The sequence below is a fragment of the Panulirus ornatus genome, chromosome 66, assembly GCF_036320965.1.
Source record: "Panulirus ornatus isolate Po-2019 chromosome 66, ASM3632096v1, whole genome shotgun sequence".
In the NCBI taxonomy this organism is placed as follows: Eukaryota; Metazoa; Arthropoda; class Malacostraca; order Decapoda; family Palinuridae; genus Panulirus; species Panulirus ornatus.
The window spans coordinates 6,497,866-6,521,558 of NC_092289.1; the positions used below are offsets into that span (position 1 = coordinate 6,497,866).

At 51.8% G+C, this 23,693-nt stretch overlaps 1 protein-coding gene across 1 annotated transcript in view; it reads right to left on the bottom strand.

Moving 5' to 3' along the window:
• Nucleotides 1-23,693, bottom strand: part of LOC139746926 (uncharacterized) — a 210,077-nt gene that overhangs the window by 158,406 nt on the left and 27,978 nt on the right. Inside the window, 1 exon segment of the mRNA XM_071658611.1 lies at nt 6,288-6,440. Within this exon segment, the coding sequence (XP_071514712.1) occupies nt 6,288-6,412 (125 nt within the window). The 5' untranslated portion in view covers nt 6,413-6,440.

The following is a 23,693-nucleotide window of genomic DNA, read 5'->3' on the forward strand; positions in this document are numbered from 1 at the left end:
AGTGTCGTAATGTCGTACTCAAGGGTCGTACCGTCGTGCTCAAGGGTCGTACCGCCATGCTCAAGAGTCGTACCGTCGTGCTCAAGGGTCGTGCCGCCGTGCTCAAGTGTCGTAATGTCGTACTCAAGGGTCGTACCGCCATGCTCAAGAGTCGTACCGTCGTGCTCAAGGGTCGTGCCGCCGTGCTCAAGTGTCGTAATGTCGTACTCAAGGGTCGTACCGTCGTGCTCAAGGGTCGTACCGTCGTGCTCAAGGGTCGTACCGCCATGCTCAAGAGTCGTACCGTCGTGCTCAAGGGTCGTACCGCCATGCTCAAGAGTCGTACCGTCGTGCTCAAGGGTCGTGCCGCCGTGCTCAAGTGTCGTAATGTCGTACTCAAGGGTCGTACCGCCATGCTCAAGAGTCGTACCGTCGTGCTCAAGGGTCGTACCGCCATGCTCAAGAGTCGTACCGTCGTGCTCAAGGGTCGTGCCGCCGTGCTCAAGTGTCGTAATGTCGTACTCAAGGGTCGTACCGCCATGCTCAAGAGTCGTACCGTCGTGCTCAAGGGTCGTACCGTCGTGCTCAAGGGTCGTACCGCCATGCTCAAGAGTCGTACCGTCGTGCTCAAGGGTCGTGCCGCCGTGCTCAAGTGTCGTAATGTCGTACTCAAGGGTCGTACCGCCATGCTCAAGAGTCGTACCGTCGTGCTCAAGGGTCGTGCCGCTATGCTCAAGTGTCGTAATGTCGTACTCAAGGGTCGTACCGTCGTGCTCAAGGGTCGTGCCGCCGTGCTCAAGTGTCGTAATGTCGTACTCAAGGGTCGTACCGCCATGCTCAAGAGTCGTACCGTCGTGCTCAAGTGTCGTAATGTCGTACTCAAGGGTCGTACCGCCATGCTCAAGAGTCGTACCGTCGTGCTCAAGGGTCGTACCGCCATGCTCAAGAGTCGTACCGTCGTGCTCAAGGGTCGTGCCGCCGTGCTCAAGTGTCGTAATGTCGTACTCAAGGGTCGTACCGTCGTGCTCAAGGGTCGTACCGTCGTGCTCAAGGGTCGTACCGTCGTGCTCAAGGGTCGTGCCGCCGTGCTCAAGTGTCGTAATGTCGTACTCAAGGGTCGTACCGCCATGCTCAAGAGTCGTACCGTCGTGCTCAAGGGTCGTGCCGCCGTGCTCAAGTGTCGTAATGTCGTACTCAAGGGTCGTACCGTCGTGCTCAAGGGTCGTACCGCCATGCTCAAGAGTCGTACCGTCGTGCTCAAGGGTCGTACCGCCATGCTCAAGAGTCGTACCGTCGTGCTCAAGGGTCGTACCGTCGTGCTCAAGGGTCGTACCGTCGTGCTCAAGTGTCGTAATGTCGTACTCAAGGGTCGTACCGTCGTGCTCAAGGGTCGTGCCGCCGTGCTCAAGTGTCGTAATGTCGTACTCAAGGGTCGTACCGTCGTGCTCAAGGGTCGTGCCGCCGTGCTCAAGTGTCGTAATGTCGTACTCAAGGGTCGTACCGTCGTGCTCAAGGGTCGTGCCGCCGTGCTCAAGTGTCGTAATGTCGTACTCAAGGGTCGTACCGCCATGCTCAAGAGTCGTACCGTCGTGCTCAAGGGTCGTACCGTCGTGCTCAAGGGTCGTACCGTCGTGCTCAAGGGTCGTGCCGCCGTGCTCAAGTGTCGTATCGTCGTACTCAAGGGTCGTACCGTCGTGCTCAAGGGTCGTACCGTCGTGCTCAAGGGTCGTGCCGCCGTGCTCAAGTGTCGTAATGTCGTACTCAAGGGTCGTACCGTCGTGCTCAAGGGTCGTACCGTCGTGCTCAAGGGTCGTACCGCCATGCTCAAGAGTCGTACCGTCGTGCTCAAGGGTCGTACCGTCGTGCTCAAGGGTCGTACCGCCATGCTCAAGAGTCGTACCGTCGTGCTCAAGGGTCGTACCGTCGTGCTCAAGTCGTCCCGTCGTGCTCAAGGGTCGTACCGTCGTGCTCAAGGGTCGTGCCGCCGTGCTCAAGTGTCGTAATGTCGTACTCAAGGGTCGTACCGCCATGCTCAAGAGTCGTACCGTCGTGCTCAAGGGTCGTACCGTCGTGCTCAAGGGTCGTAATGTCGTACTCAAGGGTCGTACCGCCATGCTCAAGAGTCGTACCGTCGTGCTCAAGGGTCGTACCGCCATGCTCAAGAGTCGTACCGTCGTGCTCAAGGGTCGTACCGTCGTGCTCAAGGGTCGTACCGTCGTGCTCAAGGGTCGTACCGCCATGCTCAAGAGTCGTACCGTCGTGCTCAAGGGTCGTGCCGCTATGCTCAAGTGTCGTAATGTCGTACTCAAGGGTCGTACCGTCGTGCTCAAGGGTCGTACCGTCGTGCTCAAGGGTCGTACCGCCATGCTCAAGAGTCGTACCGTCGTGCTCAAGGGTCGTACCGCCATGCTCAAGAGTCGTACCGTCGTGCTCAAGGGTCGTGCCGCTATGCTCAAGTGTCGTAATGTCGTACTCAAGGGTCGTACCGCCATGCTCAAGAGTCGTACCGTCGTGCTCAAGGGTCGTACCGCCATGACTTTTCCATGATATATCACATGATCCTCCAGAACGGTGGGCTCTTCCGTCACCGTCACAGGTGTGTTACGCTCCCTCCCCGTCACAGCATACTAGGGATTCCGTCACCGCTACAGGTGTGTTACGCTCCCCGTCACCCATCACAGCATACCACGGATTCCGTCACCGTCACAGTTGTGTTATGCTCCCCGTCACCCGTCACAAGTGTGTTACGCTCTCTCCCCCGTCACAACATACCACGGATTCCGTCACAGTTGTGTCACGCTCCCCCGTCCCCCGTCACAGGTGTGTTACGCTCCCTCCCCCGCCACAACATACCACGGATTCCGTCACCGTCACAGGTGTGTTACGCTCTCTCCCCGTCCCCCGTCACAACATACCACGGATTCCGTCACCGTCACAGTTGTGTCACGCTCCCCCGTCACAGGTGTGTTACGCTCTCTCCCCCGTCCCCCGTCACAACATACCACGGATTCCGTCACCGTCACAGTTGTGTCACGCTCCCCCGTCACAGGTGTGTTACGCTCCTCTCCCCCGTCACAACATACCACGGATTCCGTCACAGTTGTGTCACGCTCCCCCGTCACAGGTGTGTTACGCTCTCTCCCCCGTCACAACATACCACGGATTCCGTCACCGTCACAGTTGTGTCACGCTCCCCCGTCCCCCGTCACAACATACCACGGATTCCGTCACAGTTGTGTCACGCTCCCCCGTCACAGGTGTGTTACGCTCTCTCCCCCGTCACAACATACCACGGATTCCGTCACCGTCACAGTTGTGTCACGCTCCCCCGTCACAGGTGTGTTACGCTCCTCTCCCCCGTCACAACATACCACGGATTCCGTCACCGTCACAGTTGTGTCACGCTCCCCCGTCACAGGTGTGTTACGCTCTCTCCCCCGTCACAACATACCACGGATTCCGTCACCGTCACAGTTGTGTCACGCTCCCCCGTCCCCCGTCACAACATACCACGGATTCCGTCACCGTCACAGTTGTGTCACGCTCCCCCGTCCCCCGTCACAACATACCACGGATTCCGTCACCGTCACAGTTGTGTCACGCTCCCCCGTCACAGGTGTGTTACGCTCTCTCCCCCGTCACAACATACCACGGATTCCGTCACAGTTGTGTCACGCTCCCCCGTCACAGGTGTGTTACGCTCTCTCCCCCGTCACAACATACCACGGATTCCGTCACAGTTGTGTCACGCTCCCCCGTCCCCCGTCACAACATACCACGGATTCCGTCACAGTTGTGTCACGCTCCCCCGTCCCCCGTCACAACATACCACGGATTCCGTCACAGTTGTGTCACGCTCCCCCGTCACAGGTGTGTTACGCTCTCTCCCCCGTCACAACATACCACGGATTCCGTCACCGTCACAGTTGTGTCACGCTCCCCCGTCACAGGTGTGTTACGCTCTCTCCCCCGTCACAACATACCACGGATTCCGTCACCGTCACAGTTGTGTCACGCTCCCCCGTCACAGGTGTGTTACGCTCTCTCCCCCGTCACAACATACCACGGATTCCGTCACAGTTGTGTCACGCTCCCCCGTCACAGGTGTGTTACGCTCTCTCCCCCGTCACAACATACCACGGATTCCGTCACAGTTGTGTCACGCTCCCCCGTCACAGGTGTGTTACGCTCTCTCCCCCGTCACAACATACCACGGATTCCGTCACCGTCACAGTTGTGTCACGCTCCCCCGTCCCCCGTCACAACATACCACGGATTCCGTCACCGTCACAGTTGTGTCACGCTCCCCCGTCCCCCGTCACAACATACCACGGATTCCGTCACAGTTGTGTCACGCTCCCCCGTCCCCCGTCACAACATACCACGGATTCCGTCACAGTTGTGTCACGCTCCCCCGTCCCCCGTCACAACATACCACGGATTCCGTCACAGTTGTGTCACGCTCCCCCGTCACAGGTGTGTTACGCTCTCTCCCCCGTCACAACATACACGGATTCCGTCACAGTTGTGTCACGCTCCCCCGTCCCCCGTCACAACATACCACGGATTCCGTCACAGTTGTGTCACGCTCCCCCGTCACAGGTGTGTTACGCTCTCTCCCCCGTCACAACATACCACGGATTCCGTCACAGTTGTGTCACGCTCCCCCGTCCCCCGTCACAACATACCACGGATTCCGTCACCGTCACAGTTGTGTCACGCTCCCCCGTCACAGGTGTGTTACGCTCTCTCCCCCGTCACAACATACCACGGATTCCGTCACAGTTGTGTCACGCTCCCCCGTCCCCCGTCACAACATACCACGGATTCCGTCACAGTTGTGTCACGCTCCCCCGTCACAGGTGTGTTACGCTCTCTCCCCCGTCACAACATACCACGGATTCCGTCACAGTTGTGTCACGCTCCCCCGTCCCCCGTCACAACATACCACGGATTCCGTCACAGTTGTGTCACGCTCCCCCGTCACAGGTGTGTTACGCTCTCTCCCCCGTCACAACATACCACGGATTCCGTCACAGTTGTGTCACGCTCCCCCGTCACAGGTGTGTTACGCTCTCTCCCCCGTCACAACATACCACGGATTCCGTCACAGTTGTGTCACGCTCCCCCGTCCCCCGTCACAGGTGTGTTACGCTCTCTCCCCCGTCACAACATACCACGGATTCCGTCACCGTCACAGTTGTGTCACGCTCCCCCGTCCCCCGTCACAGGTGTGTTACGCTCTCTCCCCCGTCACAACATACCACGGATTCCGTCACAGTTGTGTCACGCTCCCCCGTCACAGGTGTGTTACGCTCTCTCCCCCGTCACAACATACCACGGATTCCGTCACAGTTGTGTCACGCTCCCCCGTCCCCCGTCACAGGTGTGTTACGCTCTCTCCCCCGTCACAACATACCACGGATTCCGTCACCGTCACAGTTGTGTCACGCTCCCCCGTCCCCCGTCACAACATACCACGGATTCCGTCACAGTTGTGTCACGCTCCCCCGTCCCCCGTCACAACATACCACGGATTCCGTCACAGTTGTGTCACGCTCCCCCGTCCCCCGTCACAACATACCACGGATTCCGTCACCGTCACAGTTGTGTCACGCTCCCCCGTCCCCCGTCACAACATACCACGGATTCCGTCACAGTTGTGTCACGCTCCCCCGTCCCCCGTCACAACATACCACGGATTCCGTCACCGTCACAGTTGTGTCACGCTCCCCCGTCACAGGTGTGTTACGCTCTCTCCCCCGTCACAACATACCACGGATTCCGTCACAGTTGTGTCACGCTCCCCCGTCACAGGTGTGTTACGCTCTCTCCCCCGTCACAACATACCACGGATTCCGTCACCGTCACAGTTGTGTCACGCTCCCCCGTCCCCCGTCACAACATACCACGGATTCCGTCACCGTCACAGTTGTGTCACGCTCCCCCGTCCCCCGTCACACACACACACACACACACACATACACACCTTACCACAAACATCGAGATAAACACCTCCAGGACACCAAGCTCCTGCTGCTGCTGCTATCCTCACAACCACGACTGAGGCCACGGGCGCGCGCGCTCGCGTCTCGCGCCCGTCGACCAACCACTTGTTCGCCCCACAGAGCCGATCATGTTGGATCGCGAAACATCACTCTATATTCCCCCCTACAGAGATTAGTGACGGCGTGTGCGGGGGTCACGACCGTGCCCCACCTGCAGAAGGCACCGTGTGCCGCTAGTGTCCACAGGCACCGCCATCACACACAGGGGGCCCGCCCCCACGGGTAGGTGTCGGGACTCACCTGACGTGGCAGTAGGAGAGGTTCAGCTGCACGGGGTTGACTGGGATCTTGGCGCGCTCCGAGCTGGACACACGAACTAGTTCTATTTTCGGGCGCGGGCGGCTGGTCCGCGCCTCCGAGCACATGACGTCACGCACCTACACGCCCACTGCCCTGCCGAGAGGAAAGAGGGTGAAATGCACAACACATCCTCCCGCCTCACACAAGACGCCGTGCACACAGCGAGTCGTCATACCAACAGCCCCTCCTCCAGCAGGAGACATGTGAAGAGCGGCAGGACGGTACCGCAGACTAGACCACACACACACACACACACACACACACACACACACACACACACACACCTTAAACAAAGCTATGGTTCCAGCTCCTCCGCTCCTGTAACGCCAGGGGTTATCACAATGCCAGTCTTGTAAACATGAGCGTTGGGGCTCCACTTCTGTAATGTGATCAGGGACGGGACTCGCCCGACCTGAATGAAGGCAGTGAGTCACGCCTGCAGGTGGGTGTGGGTGGGTGGGTGTGTGGGTGGGTTGGTGGGTGTGGGGGAGGAGGTTTCAGGATCTCTCTCTCTCTCTCTCTGTTCTCGGGGATTACCTCCTGGGCGACGTGGCCGCGTCAGGAGCGCCTCCTTGAGGTAATCTAAAGTCAACAGGGCGTCAGAGAGGGTAAGGTGAGACACGACCTCATGAAGAGACAGGTTGTCCTCCACCGCTGGTGTTTATTGTCTTGTCTTACCTCCCTCCCCCTCCTGCACCAGCTTCCGACACACACACACACACACACACACACACAGACACACACACACACGGGGCCCATGAGTGTACAACCCTCCCGGCTACACAGGTACACACATGTGACAACAAAGGTCTGTGTTAACCTCTTAAAAAAAAATACCTGTCAGGTCGTCCACATTCCAGGGGTGACTGTGTGTGTGTGTGGGGGGGGAATCTCTCTGAATCCGGGGAAGCAACGCAAACCGTGCAGCCTCCTGGGGGCGGCGGGGGTGGGGTGTGGCGGGGGCGGGGCGGGGCGCGGCGCCCCACCCACCAGCCAGCCAGGGCGTTGCCTGGACATTCCCTTCCCCCACCCTGCCCTCCCGTCACTTTCTTTCTTCACTCCAGCGATGATGTTCGAGGCTGGCCAGGCCTTAGCCAGGGGCGCGGCCCTTTGTTTTGACGGTGCTGTTCATGTGCGAGGTTCTCTGGCCAGGCCTCAGCCTAGCCTGCACACCCCCGTGTCATCAAAGCAACCCCATCCCCATCCTCCTCCTCCTCCTCCTCCGTTGACCACTTCGTCTCTCCTCCTACTCTACCCCCATCCGTTCTCTCTCTCTCTCTCTCTCTCTCTCTCTCTCTCTCTCTCTCTCTCTCTCTCTCTCTCTCTCTCTCTCTCTCTCTCTCTCTAACACAGACACAAACATGCACACACAAATTATACATACAAAAAAACAAAAACAACAACAACAACAACAACAGGTAAAAACACACGCAGGCCAATACAAAAGCAGAGAGAGAGAGAGAGAGAGAGAGAGAGAGAGAGAGAGAGAGAGAGAGAGAGAGGGAGGGACAGTGCAGCAGCACATAGCCGCTGAGTGCGAGACCAAGGGGTTGCCGGCCAATGGCAGAGGAGGTAAAGCGGTAAATATTTGATCAAGTGCAGGCGGGCGGGCGGGCGGGAAGACCTCGGACAGTGTGCCTGTCTCCACCGGGAGAAAACCTCGAAGATCCGCTTGGCGAGGGAAGCCCCGCACATGACTGACACAAACAGACCTATTGTTCACGGGGGCAGGGACGGCAGACGTGCTGGTGGCTCCCAGACGTGCATGTGTACTGGTAGCTGGGAGTTGTGTGGGAGATGTACTGGTGGCTTGGAGTTATGTGGGAGATGTACTGGTAACTGGGAGTTATGTGGGAGATGTACTGGTAGCTGGGAGTTATGTGTGAGATGTACTGGTAACTGGGAGATCTGTGGGAGATGTACTGGTAACTAGGAGATCTGTGTGAGATGTACTGGTAGCCGTGGTACACCGGTGCACTGGTAAATGAGAGACATAATAACAAGTAAGAGACATCTAGGAGATGCAAAGGCCATTGGAAGGCAGAGGACAAGGCAGCAGTCGGGAGACAATTGGAGATAAGTGCCGGCGGAAGCCAGAAATGATTGACAGGAGAGATAATGCTAACAAGGAGAATGGCAGGAGAGATGATAACCACACACGGGAGACATTACAGCAAACAGAGAGACATTTGGAGACATTGCACCTTCTGAGAGATACATGAGAGACAAAACAGCAACTGAGAGATACTTGGAGACATAACAGCAAGCGAGAGATATATGGAGACATGACAGTCACAGATAAATACCTGGAGGAACATAACAGCCACTGAGAGATATTTGGAGACATAAAAAAGAACTACTACAAGAGAGATACATGGAGAGACATCAGAACTACTGAGAGACTGCCCGTGAGAGATGGCCTAGCCTCACAGTGCAGTGCAGTCTCCCCAGGTCACTCACGTCTTACATATGTGAGACTGAAGGATAACACACTGCATCTCTCCTTTAATCTCCTGTGCCAAACTGTAGTCCTTGGACTCATGAAGTTATTGAAATTCAATTCAAAGACAAACTCAAATTAATATCAATGTATATTAGAGAATACAAAAGTTATGATCACTGTATTGACTGGAGTAATGCCATCTCAGTTATTAACTCTAACTCTATTACGACGAGAAATATCATTGAATTTTCTATTATTAAATACATAAAGAATTATAATCTTTATATTAGTGATGGTCTATACAAATTAGATAACTTTATTGTTGAAAAAATTTGTAAAATGATGTTTATGAACGCTCGTTGTATGTCTTGGATAATCGTATGTTTACGGCGTCCTAGCTTCGTCTCTTCGATGTATATCAACTGACTTATATATCTCCCTTGTGTCTCCCCTGATGAAGTGATTATTGCACGAAAGTGCACTTGGGAACTTATCGTGCTTCATTTTCCCCGTTGACTCATAGGAATATATATATATATATATATATATATATATATATATATATATATATATATATATATATATATATATATATATATATGAGATAGTATAAACAATATGATGTAAAACATATGATAAATCATTCAATGGCTCGTCTATTTCCTCCATCTTCATGTATCATATACAGAGCGTCAACATTTATTTTCGTATTTCCGCTAAAGAAAATAAATAAAAATGAATACAAAATCAAAACTTCAGGAAGTAAGAAAAAACAAACGGGGTGGGGGGAGGGGGGAGCAATGTAGTTTACACGATCGTCCAAAGCCAATATATATACACACACACACACACACACACACACACACACACACACACATACCCCTGCCCCTAAGGATATGCTGACGAGAATACATCGCTGGTCTTCACATAAACACATTTACGTGCGTGCAACGAGAGAGAGAGAGAGAGAGAGAGAGAGAGAGAGAGAGAGAGAGAGAGAGAGAGAGAGAGAGAGAGAGAGAGAGAGAGAGAGAGAGAGAGAGAAATTTATTTGCGGGAAATATTTAAGTGTTTCCCAGGCGGTAACATCGGGGGACGGATCTTATCAACTGATGGAAGAAACCTTTGAAACACTTTCAAAATAATTTAGTTCCCCCAGTAAAAAGAAAATGCAAAAAAAAAATTATCACGCAACAGTTATTAAAATAAATGTGAATAAATCAAAATGCTTTTTTTCCTTTCCCATAACTCACAATGTCGCGCTCTGTGAGTTATTTTGAGTTTTTTTTTTATACAAAAGGCAGGAGATTATGGACTTACAACCACCTCGCTTGTGGGAAGGGAGAGGAACCTATTTAAACTATCCTATTTATAACTTAAAAAAAAGACGAACCCTTACAGAAGACCCTATTCCATAAGATGTTCCAAATTATATATATATATATATATATATATATATATATATATATATATATATATATATATATATATATATATATATATATTCCTATGAGTCCACGGGGAAACTGAAACACGATAAGTTCCCAAGCGCACTTTCGTGTAGTAATCACATCATCAGGGGAGACACAAGAGAGAAATATAAGTGAGTTGATATATATCGAAGAGACGAAGCTAGGACGCCATTTGGTAAACATGTGATTGTCCAAAACATAAATATATACATACCTTCATCAAGATACAGATACACAATGTGTGTGGCACAAATACGCGTGTCTATGCGTAGGCAAAAACACGCAGTACATACTAACGAACGCAGAGGTACATATGTATATTCACGAGTATGAAGCATACATATACATGGCCAGAGACTCAGAACGTCCCCTGTATACGATGCAAACTGTGTCAGGATGCAGAGGCCCATATCGGAACAAGGCCAAAACTTTCGCCATTGTCTTCACAAACTGTTTGAAAACAGTTTTATTTGTGGTGTTTCCCCGCGTAGATAACCAGGGAAGGAATGATGACGTAGTGCAGACATGGCCGAGTACATAGTGATCACTTCACTGACAACGAAAAGATGCGAGAGGATGTGTCTGGAATCGGAATATCTGGAGCGTAATCAAAGGATACATATTTGCCACGAACGAAGGATACATATTTGCCACGAACGAAGGATACATATTTGCCACTAAATCTACAAGAGAAGGATGAGGTAAAATTGATGAGTAAGAAGGAAGTAAGAATGGAGGCTTATAGACAAAAAAAATAGAATATATTTTTGAAGTCAAGGGGTTGGAGAGACGGCCAAGGAAGGTGTGGGTATAACATAAGTGCAAGCGTGCAGTATGTGCGAGCACAAGCGGGCGGAGGCACTAGTGAGCGTGTCAAAGGACTTGATGATTGAAGAAGCAGTTCTTCAGCTCCCTCAGGAGCTAGTGTGGAGGATTTATAACGGGGGACACACACACCACTTAAAGGGAGGAGATGAGGTGGGGCAGTTGACCACCAGCCAATGAGGGGAACTCTCCTGCCACTGCGTCCCAGGAGCCTATCGGAACAAAGTCTTGGGTCTCAGTTTATGGCCTCCTGGTGACTTTCCCCAAACCATATTTTCCAAATGTTTATCAGCACTTTCGGTGAACAAAGTTTGCCACTTACACCAGAGGCAAGTGAGAACTTCGCACACGTTTGGGCAGGCGTGGTGAAGGAGGCGCACACGTTTAGGCAGGCGTGGTGAAGGAGGCGCACACGTTTAGGCAGGCGTGGTGAAGGAGGCGCACACGTTTAGGCAGGCGTGGTGAAGGAGGCGCACACGTTTGGGCAGGCGTGGTGAAGGAGGCGCACACGTTTGGGCAGGCGTGGTGAAGGAGGCGCACACGTTTAGGCAGGCGTGGTGAAGGAGGCAGGCCATACAACGTGAACATTCGCGTGCTGGACCTAACTAAACATGCCACAAGAAGTCTGTGTATCAGATGACTTACACAAGATGTACACATGAGTATACTCAAAATTATGAGAGAATGCCAGATCTACGTGTGATGGATGATATACGTAGTTCATGGCTTAGATATGGCTCATGTCTTTCTTACGAAGTTCAGAAAACTAGACATGTCGTCTGCTCTCGGGTCACAGATCATGTTCTATACTCTCTTCCTAACAATTTTACCATCCTTAAACACCTGAACTCCTGCCACTGCTGCATTTCTATTGCGAGAAACTACGGAATTCACGATTTCATGTACTTGCAGCGACTGAGCGACCAGTGGCTTCTTTCCTTCCTGCCTGTGGCTTGGAAAATACAGGCAGTTGCCAATAGGTACGTCAATATGTCTAAGATAAGGTCACTCCACATAATATGTTTTAGATAAGGTCACTCCACATAATATGTCTTAGATAAGGTCACTCTCCATAATAAGTCTAAGATAAGGTCACTCCACATAATATGTCTAAGATAAGGTCACTCCACATAATATGTCTAAGATAAGGTCACTCCACATAATAAGTCTAAGATAAGGTCACTCCACATAATATGTCTAAGATAAGGTCACTCCACATAATATGTCTAAGATAAGGTCGCTCCACATCACCGCCACATACTGTTGTATGCTGTTCTTCGTCACGAGACGTTTAAAACGAACGTGTTAATTAATACAACGCCATCGCAGTATCTACCATCAGGGTACAAGTGTGTTATTTAACATATGTTACGCTTCGTTACGTTACGCTACCTTTGTTTACGATACGATGGTGTCCACATCAAGTGATAAAGCAGTTCCCTGGGTTCCCGCGATAACATGGTTATCTCTCATATCAGTAAGTACGCCATCACTCAACGCTGCAATGGTGTATATCCACTGAGTGGACAGAAGGAGGCATGACATTAATCCAGTAGGAAAGATGGTTAGAAATTTCTACACGTTGGTTGGGCAGGTAGGCTGGGTAGAAGAGCACAGATCCTGAAGTTACAGAGGATACAAAATAAGGTTCTACCATCTGTCACCAGTGAGCAATACCCCACCACTTGGGAACACCGTCGTAGAACACCACGAACGATGAAGCCAGCGGGTCCATACCACAGAGAAGCGAGCGGTCCACGAACGATGAAGCCAGCGGGTCCATACCACAGAGAAGCGAGCGGTCCACGAACGATGAAGCCAGCGGGTCCATACCACAGAGAAGCGAGCGGTCCAGGAACGATGAAGCCAGCGGGTCCATACCACAGAGAAGCGAGCGGTCCAGGAACGATGAAGCCAGCGGGTCCATACCACAGAGAAGCGAGCGGTCCACGAACGATGAAGCCAGCGGGTCCATACCACAGAGAAGCGAGCGGTCCAGGAACGATGAAGCCAGCGGGTCCATACCACAGAGAAGCGAGCGGTCCAGGAACGATGAAGCCAGCGGGTCCATACCACAGAGAAGCGAGCGGTCCACGAACAATAAAGCCAGCGGGTCCATACCACAGAGAAGCGAGCGGTCCAGGAACGATGAAGCCAGCGGGTCCATACCACAGAGAAGCGAGCGGTCCAGGAACGATGAAGCCAGCGGGTCCATACCACAGAGAAGCGAGCGGTCCACGAACGATGAAGCCAGCGGGTCCATACCACAGAGAAGCGAGCGGTCCACGAACGATGAAGCCAGCGGGTCCATACCACAGAGAAGCGAGCGGTCCACGAACGATGAAGCCAGCGGGTCCATACCACAGAGAAGCAAGCGGTCAAGGAAACCTCAAACCTGGAACACCCTTGGTTCCCTGGAAGCCTCAAAACTGCAACACCCTTGGTTCCCTGGAAGCCTCAAACCTGGAACATCCTCGGTTCCCTGGAAGCTTCAAACCTGGAACATCCTTGGTTCCCTGGACGCCTCAAACCTGGAACACCCTTGGTTCCCTGGAAGCCTCAAACCTGGAACACCCTTGGTTCCCTGGAAGCCTCAAACCTGGAACACCCTTGGTTCCCTGGAAGCCTCAAACCTGGAACACCCTTGGTTCCCTGGAAGCCTCAAACCTGGAACACCCTTGGTTCCCTGGAAGCCTCAAACCTGGAACACCCTTGGTTCCCTGGAAGCCTTAAAGCACTCATAGAGGCTTCAGTCATCCATCACTGTTCACAATGATCAATGTTCAACTTAGTTTAATGAACAAAAAGCAATAAAAACAACATGCATACATACACATCCTCACTCCACTGTGGTCAATATATATATATATATATATATATATATATATATATATATATATATATATATATATATATATATATATATATATATATAATGTGCCAAAGACAGACCTCTAGACAATCAATCAACACGTATCAAAAACCTTACGCCACACTCCTTCACACATCTTGTCTTCTTTTCCATTTCAAGCTATCCCTTCCCTTATCCCATCTTATTTTCCTCTCCTCTAACCACCTTTCTCAAAAAGAAAGAAACGTAGCCTAGCTTAACTTGACAAGCGGAGGCTGTGGGAGGCTAGGGAGGGTCACGGAAGGAGGCTCTGGGCTGTCTATAGCCTAGCATGCAATGTGAGTGGCTTGGCTAGGCTGGTTTAGCACAAGCGGTCGCATTGTTCTGAGAGGATGGAAGGGAGAAACACAAGCGGTTTTGAAACTATAAAAATATACATCAGTGTATACTGCTTACGTCATGTCAGAAAAAAACCCTGCTTTTAAAGACCAGAGAGAAGGAAATTAAAGACAGAAACGTGGTGAAATGGAAGAGAGTTACGGTGTGTGTGAAAATGGGTCTGGGCGTTGCCCAACTTTGCTTGTGTGGGGAGGGAGGGAGTGCGGGAGGAAGGAAGACGGTGAAGTAAAGGAGAGAGGCTCCTTCCGCGGTAGGAGTGCGTGCACAGAATAGATAAGGGAGTGATGAATGCAACAGTTATCTGAGCGTGTGTGGAGGTCCAGGATATTAATGGCAATTGAAAGGCAGAGTCGGGGAACAGCGTCAGCGGTGGCTGCAGGATGTGAGGTAGACTGGGCACCTTGCAGGACGTCAGCAGGGGCTGCAGGACGCGATAGACTGGGAATCTTGCAGGACGTCAGCAGGGGCTGCAGGGCGCGAGATAGACTGTCCACCTTGCAGGACGTCAGCAGAGGCTGCAGGAAGCAAGGTAGACTGCACCTTGCAGGACGTCGGCAGGGGCTGCAGGACGTGAGGTAGACTGTCCACCTTGCAGGACGTCAGCAGGGGCACGGTGGAGGGCGTCAACAGGAGAAGCGGGAGATGTGAGGTAGACTGGGCCACGGTCCAACTTTAACCGCAACTATTACGAAAAATACTTACCTACCTATACCCACATACGCCACTCACATACAAACGACATACACTTCGTTTACTTAGGTAAACATACAGAGAGAGAGAGAGAGAGAGAGAGAGAGAGAGAGAGAGAGAGAGAGAGAGAGAGAGAGAGAGAGAGAGTCCTCATTACATGTACTTAATTAAAGTACAGCAGGAAAAGCGTACCGGCAAGCAAGGTGGCTACTCGCATAACGAAGGCTCGCCACCTTACCTAACCTAAACCTACTGTGGGTGCTGACAGGGCGTACTTTCACGATATCATATCAATAATAACAAAAAATTATCCAGTTATCTTACATTTCTTATCACGGAACGCCAATGTCGCTGATGCTACAGAGACCTTAAGTAAATAATTAAACTGATGAAATTGATAAACTGATAAAATATATATATTTTTTCCTAAATAGCTGCGTCAACAACTGATAAGTTCGTATCTCTGTCAGGGAAGCGTGAGAACCGATCGACTACGCTGCATTGGTGTCTGGCTTCGATCGACTAGGCTACATTGGTGTCTGGCTACGATCGACTAGACTACATTGGTGTCTGGCTTCGATCGACTAGGCTGCATTGGTGTCTGGCTTCGATCGACTAGGCTACATTGGTGTCTGGCTTCAATCGACTAGGCTGCATTGGTGTCTGGCTTCGATCAACTGGGCTACATTGGTGTCTGGCTACGATCGACTAGGCTACACTGGTGTCTGGCTTCAATCGACTAGGCTACATTGGTGTCTGGCTTCAATCGACTAGGCTACATTGGTGTCTGGCTTCGATCGACTAGGCTACACTGGTGTCTGGCTTCAATCGACTAGGCTACATTGGTGTCTGGCTTCGATCAACTGGGCTACATTGGTGTCTGGCTTCGATCGACTAGGCTACACTGGTGTCTGGCTTCGATCAACTGGGCTACATTGGTGTCTGGCTTCAATCGACTAGGCTACATTGGTGTCTGGCTTCGATCAACTGGGCTACATTGGTGTCTGGCTTCGATCGTCTAGGCTACATTGGTGTCTGGCTTCGATCGACTAGGCTACATTGGTGTCTGGCTTCAATCGACTACGCTGCATTGGTGTCTGGCTTCGACTGACTAGGCTACATTGGTGTCTGGCTTCGACTGACTAGGCTACATTGGTGTCTGGCTTCGATCGACTACGCTGCATTGGTGTCTGGCTTCGATCGTCTAGGCTACATTGATGGCTGGCTTTACCAACCTCACCTTCGAACAACTTTTATCATAAAAGCAATACATTTAACCGGAATATACGACTGCAAACCGGTTCTCATGAGCGTCGAGACGCGTACTGTGGCACAGTCGCCTAAACGTGTACTGTGGCACAGTCGCCTAGTGTACTGTGGCACAGTCGCCTAGACGTGTACTGTGGCACAGTCGCCTAGTGCATTGTGGCACAGTCGCCTAAACGTGTACTGTGGCACAGTCGCCTAGTGTACTGTGGCACAATCGCCTAGACGTGTACTGTGGCACAGTCGCCTAGACGTGTACTGTGGCACAGTCGCCTAGACGTGTACTGTGGCACAGTTGCCTAGACGTGTACTGTGGCACAGTCGCCTAGACGTGTACTGTGGCACAGTCGCCTAGACGTGTACTGTGGCACAGTCGCCTAGTGCATTGTGGCACAGTCGCCTAAACGTGTACTGTGGCACAGTCGCCTAGTGTATTGTGGCACAATCGCCTAGACGTGTACTGTGGCACAGTCGCCTAGACGTGTACTGTGGCACAGTCGCCTAAACATGTACTGTGGCACAGTCGCCTAGTGTATTGTGGCACAGTCGCCTAGACGTGTCCTGTGGCACAGTCGCCTAGACGTGTACTGTGGCACAGTTGCCTAGACGTGTACTGTGGCACAGTCGCCTAGACGTGTACTGTGGCACAGTCGCCTAGACGTGTACTGTGGCACAGTCGCCTAGTGCATTGTGGCACAGTCGCCTAAACGTGTACTGTGGCACAGTCGCCTAGTGTACTGTGGCACAATCGCCTAAACGTGTACTGTGGCACAGTCGCCTAGTGTATTGTGGCACAATCGCCTAGACGTGTACTGTGGCACAGTCGCCTAGTAACTGGTGTCTAGTGTTAGACTCGGACGATGATCATGGTCGTGTGAACAGTGCAGGAGGGTCTGGCTGTCCTGTTGTCTCCCCAGACCCGCTCCCTTCAGCCGGCGGCCCAGCCAGCCAACACGTCTCATCCTCACGGCACACACCTCGCCGCCTCGCTCACACACGTCACACTCGCCAGACAACCAACACGTCTCATCATCACAGACCACACGCCCCGCCTCGTCAACACACGTCACACACACACACCAACCAACACGTCTCACCACCACGGACCACACACCCCCCGCCTCGTCAACACACGTCACACACACACACACCAACCAACACGTCTCACCACCACGGACCACACACCCCCCGCCTCGTCAACACACGTCACGCCAACCAACACGTCTCATCATCACGGACCACACACCCCGCCTCGTCAACACACGTCACGCCAACCAACACGTCTCATCATCACGGACCACACACCCCGCCTCGTCAACACACGTCACGCCAACCAACACGTCTCATCATCATAGACCACACCCCCCGCCTCGTCAACACACGTCACGCCAACCAACACGTCTCATCATCACCCCCCCCACACGTCACACTTGCCAACATCTGGTAAAAACTCTTGACAAATGAACAAACCGTTGCATCGGCAGACGTCGTCGCCTTCCAAGATAACATCATCGCTCGTCCAAAATTTTTCTCCCCTCTCTCTCTCTTCCTAGCTTCGTTGGAGGAACGTCTTTCATTTATATGTACGTCTATATATATGCGTAATACAAAAACCTTAAAGTCATCCTTGTTAACCTATGCATCCATTCAAATGAGCCTCACATAATGAAAAGCGAATTAGAATATTCTAATGAGCTATGGGGCTCCCGACGCAGAAGTTTGGAAGACTATAAACACATAATGGAACGTTGATGTTTACTTTTGATCACTACCTCAAGTGTTTTCAAATAACTATATCCTACAGCCATCTTTGTATCGTAGGACAATATGATTATTCTTTATGCTTTAGCATATCAGGACCTTCCCAGACACCGACTTCGCCTACAGTCCGACAAAAATTAGCATTTCCCCTTGATGTCTGGGATGTGGGAGTCTATATTAGGTACCCCATCATTGATCTACGTTTTCTATTACGCATTACACGAACCTTTGGATCTCGTTTTCTAAATCATTAGGAGAAGCTAAAGTAAATGAGCATGTTAACTTAAATGAAATGAAATTTTACACACACACACACACACACACACACACACACACATATATATATATATATATATATATATATATATATATATATATATATATATATATATATATATATATATACATATATATATTTGTCTATGCAGCGTGAAGCCTATGAAAAGTGATGGCAAGGAAGCGTGAAGCAGTGAAAAGTGACAGCTAGGAAGCGTGAAGGCTGTGAAGAGTGACGGCTAGGAAGGGTGAGGCCTGTGAAGACTGACAGCTAGGAAGCGTGAAGGCTGTGAAGAGTGACGGCTAGGAAGCGTGAAGGCTGTGAAGAGTGACAGCTAGGAAGCGTGAAGGCTGTGAAGAGTGACGGCTAGGAAGGGTGAAGGCTGTGAAGAGTGACGGCTAGGAAGCGTGAAGGCTGCGAAGAGTGACAGCTAGGAAGCGTGAAGGCTGCGAAGAGTGACAGCTAGGAAGCGTGAAGGCTGCGAAGAGTGACAGCTAGGAAGCGTGAGGCCAGAGGGCCATCCAACACAAGGAGGCTGAGAGGCGGCACCCTCTGCCCAGATGCAGGCTCGACGCCGGCTGTGAGTCACGACCACTTCTGCTGGTCGTCAGGCGTGAGTCACGACCACTTCTGCTGGTCGTCAGGTGTGAGTCACGACCTCTCCTGCTGGTCGTCAGGCGTGAGTCACTCCTCCTTCTGGTCGTCAGGCGTGAGTCACGACCCCTTCTGCTGGTCGTCAGGTGTGAGTCACGACCTCTCCTGCTGGTCGTCAGGCGTGAGTCACGACCCCCTCCTGCTGGTCGTCAGGCGTGAGTCACTCCTCCTGCTGGTCGTCAGGCGTGAGTCACGACCCCTCCCGCTGGTCGTCAGGCGTGAGTCACGACCCCTCCCGCTGGTCGTCAGGCGTGAGTCACGACCTCTCCTGCTGGTCGTCAGGTGTGAGTCACGGCCCCTCCTGCTGGTCGTCAGGCGTGAGTCACGACCACTTCTGCTGGTCGTCAGGCGTGAGTCACGACCCCTCCTGCTGGTCGTCAGGCGTGAGTCACGACCCCTCCCGCTGGTCGTCAGGTGTGAGTCACGACCCCTCCTGCTGGTCGTCAGGCGTGAGTCACGACCCCTCCTGCTGGTCGTCAGGCGTGAGTCACGACCCCTCCCGCTGGTCGTCAGGTGTGAGTCACGACCCCTCCTGCTGGTCGTCAGGTGTGAGTCACGACCCCTCCTGCTGGTCGTCAGGCGTGAGTCACGACCCCTCCTGCTGGTCGTCAGGCGTGAGTCACGACCTCTCCTGCTGGTCGTCAGGCGTGAGTCACGACCCCTACTGCTGGTCGTCAGGCGTGAGTCACGACCTCTCCTGCTGGTCGTCAGGCGTGAGTCACGACCCCTCCCTGCTGGTCGTCAGGCGTGAGTCACGACCCCTCCTGCTGGTCGTCAGGCGTGAGTCACGACCCCTCCTGCTGGTCGTCAGGCGTGAGTCACGACCCCTCCTGCTGGTCGTCAGGCGTGAGTCACGACCCCTCCCGCTGGTCGTCAGGCGTGAGTCACGACCCCTCCTGCTGGTCGTCAGGCGTGAGTCACGACCCCTCCTGCTGGTCGTCAGGCGTGAGTCACGACCTCTCCTGCTGGTCGTCAGGTTGTTGCCAAGACAACCTTTCCCTAACTCTCCCCTCCCACACTCTCCTCTCACACACTTACTCCCTCTCCCCTTCCCTCCTTCCACTACACTTATCCCCTCCCCTTCCCTCCTTCCACTACACTCATCCCCTCCCCTTCCCTCTTTCCACTACACTTATCCCCTCCCCTTTCCTCTTGCCCCTACACTCATCCCCTCCCCTTCCCTCTTTCCACTACACTTATCCCCTCCCCTTCCCTCTTTCCACTACACTTATCCCCTCCCCTTTCCTCTTTCCCCTACACTTATCCCCTCCCTTTCCCTCTTTCCCCTACACTCATTCCCTTCCCTTCCCTCTTTCCACTACACTCATCTCCTCTCCTTCCCCTACACTCATCCCCTCCCCTTCCCTCTTTCCCCTACACTCATCCCCTCCCCTTCTAACCTTCCCCCTACACTCACACCCCGCTCCCTTTCCTACCTTCCTCTACACATCCACTAAGCCACATACCCCATACGTGAGCCAACCAAACGACTCTAAATTCATTTGTCTTAGACGAGAGAGGTTATAGAGGTGGATCCAACACAGGTTTACTCGCTCGGGGTTATCAAAAGCATCATTAACTTACCATCTCAACAAGTGACTGATGGAAAGAACATTCCAACAGGAGTGTTGAAACTAGCAAGGATTTACCACTGAGCTAAAAACAAACAAACAAACAAAAACAATGCCATAGATGCGTATAATCAAAGACTTGATAAATATTTGTTTCTTAAATCCACGACTGACTTTATTTACGCCTTTTTAGGTCTGTGAAAAGATTATAGGGGTTTTCCTCTATGAAAAATCTCTTTTCCTAACTGTAACGACAATTATTTTGGAGTTTCTGATCTGCTCCACTGTTACAAACAGCCTTATAACGGACCCCCAGTGGTCTGTTGCTGGCTGAATTCCATTGTATTGTTGTATTCAAACAGCCTCGTAACTGACCCCCAGTGGTCTGTTACTGGCTGAATTCCATTGTATTGTTGTATTCAAACAGCCTTGTAACTGACCCCCAGTGGTCTGTTGCTGGCTGAATTCCATTGTATTGTTGTATACACTTGACCAGATCTAGAATACATTTCTCAGGGGCACCGCCCATACAGCAGGACGAAGAACTATTAGAGAAGGTACAGAGGAGGGCGACAAGGATGGTACATGACTTTTAAAAAGCTGAATTATACAGTATGGTTAGAGGCCCTGACGTTGTCCAATATGGAAGACAGATGAGTCAGGAGTAACTTGATCACATTGATGTAGTCAACAGTATGCAGATCTTGGTGAGATGCAGGAAGACAACCACCACACGTGAACATAACATGAGATTTGGCTAGAAAGTTGTTAGACGTAAATAAATACCTTTATAGTCTACACACACACACACACACACACACACACACACACACACACACACACATCCATGACCTTCCTCATGTCTCAGTCCCCCTCATGACCTTCCGCATGTCTCTATCCCCCTCATGACCTTTCTCATGTCTCAATCCCCCTCATGACCTTCCTCATGTCACTCTGTATCACTGTATCTGAATGGACTTGTGAGGGCGGTCAACACACACACACCTGCTGTAGATGTTGTACACCGAGACGGGGCCGCCCCCTCTCGAACTCCCTCCCCGACCAGCACAAATTACTCATTAAAACCAGGTAATTCCACCGGTCCCCTGGTGTTCATCACCCTAGCCTAGCCCTCCCCTCACCCCACCTCGTAGGATCGAGGTCTCCCGGACTCATCACACGCCACGTTATCCACCTCAGCAGCAGCAGCGCCGCTCCTCCTCCTCCTCCTCCTCACTCGACATCATCAGCCTCTCTCCTTCCCTACTCATCGCCCCATTATTCTCCCCCAGGCGACGACGCCACCCCCCTCTCTCCTCTCTCTCTCTCTCTCTCTCTCTCTCTCCCTTCCAAGCAAGTGGGGGAGGTGAGCGGAGGGGGTGTGTCATTAAGACTGAAGGGGACACTAACCTAGTTCAAGTTGAGGAGTCCCTCTTGACCCCCCCTGCGTCCGTGGCCTGAGTCTGCCCACCACCGCCACCACCCTGGTCCCCGCCACCCTGGCTCTGGCGGCGGGGTTCCCACCACCGCCACCTTCCCCGGTACGATGGTTCCTCCCGCCCTACGTGACGCACTTTAGGAAATACGGATGGTTGTGTCGGGCGTAAGCATGTGCGTAAGTGTGTGTGTGTGTGTGTGTGTGTGTGTGTGTGTGTGTGTGTGTGTGTGTGTGTTCGTACGATCCGTTCATGTACTGTACTTGTATCGATGAACACCTTCAGGCTTGTGCGAGCATAACTTACCACCTCCTGACCTTCGCTGCTGACCGCCACAACACACAAGGTGATCATGCCAGACACCCCACACTGACGTATATCATTCAAACCAAAACATTTATAGTAATATCTTTCCTCCTATCTTGCTAATGTCTGGTCATCAAGTGTAGCTACCCTTGGCATATCTAAAGCTTTTGACAAGGTGTAGCCTCGGGGTCTCATCTCTAACCTCCCCACTTTTGGCTTCCCTTCCTCACTATGCTCCTTCATATCTAGCTTCCTCTCTGGCCGATCTCTCTCTCTCTCTCTCTCTCTCTCTCTCTCTCTCTCTCTCTCTCTCTCTCTCTCTCTCTCTCTCTGTCTGGTTGTTGATGGATCAGCCTCCCTCCCCTCTCCCCCTTCTCCATCAACAGCGGTGTCCTTCAAGGTTCTGTCCTGTCCCCTACACTTTTTCTCTTTTTTTTTCCCAATGAATTCCTCTCCATCACAAATTATCAAATGCACGCTGACGACTCAACACTGCATTCATCCACATCCTTCAATTCTGCTCCTTCTTCTCTCACTCGATCTGCATCTCGTCTTGACACAGCTTCCTCAGCAAACTCCGGCTCGGTAGGGCAAACGAAATCTAGATAGGTTTAATGCCTGCAAGACCCAGTTTCTACCCATCTTTCTATCGGAAACTCCTCACAACTCTCGTCTTTCCTTTGACGTTCTGTAATTCCACCTCTCGACTCCATGAACATACTTGGTATTACTGTAACATCCACTCTTTCCTGGAAACCCCACATTAAAGGAATAGCTAAGTTTGCCTTTAAGAAACTGGGTGTCCTGTATAGATGTTGAAACTTCTGTTCTAAAGAGTTGTTCTGTTTATACAAAGGATTGATTCGTCCTTGTATGGAGCACTGCTCTCACATCTGGGGTGGTTCTACCTCTGTATCCTTACCTGAAAGAGTCGAAAACGGTCCAGCTTATAAACGGTCCCAGGCCAACTTCCAAACTTGACCCCCTTGCCCTACGCCGCAGTGTTGGTTCACTTTCTCTCTTCTATAGGTATTACTTTGGTTTTTGCTCCCGAGAGCTGGCTGCCTGTGTGCCCCCTACCACTAGCTAGACCACGTAATACTCGGCAAGCTGCTGCGTCTCATGATTACTCTATGGCCGTTGGCAACTCAAGGGTGGACCGTTTTGATACCTGCTTCTTTCCCTACACGTCGAAGCTTTAGAACTCTCTACCCTCTCATGTCTTTCTTAATAACTATGACCTGGCATATTTCAAAAGAGTTTTTTTTTTACTTTCTTCAAAATTCGTAAATACTTTCCCTTGTCTTTTTTTTTTTTCTCCTTTCATAATCCTCTCTGTTTCAATTAAGGCCCGGCCTTGATGTGGACTTTTTGTCCGGGACTGGAGCCTCCAAC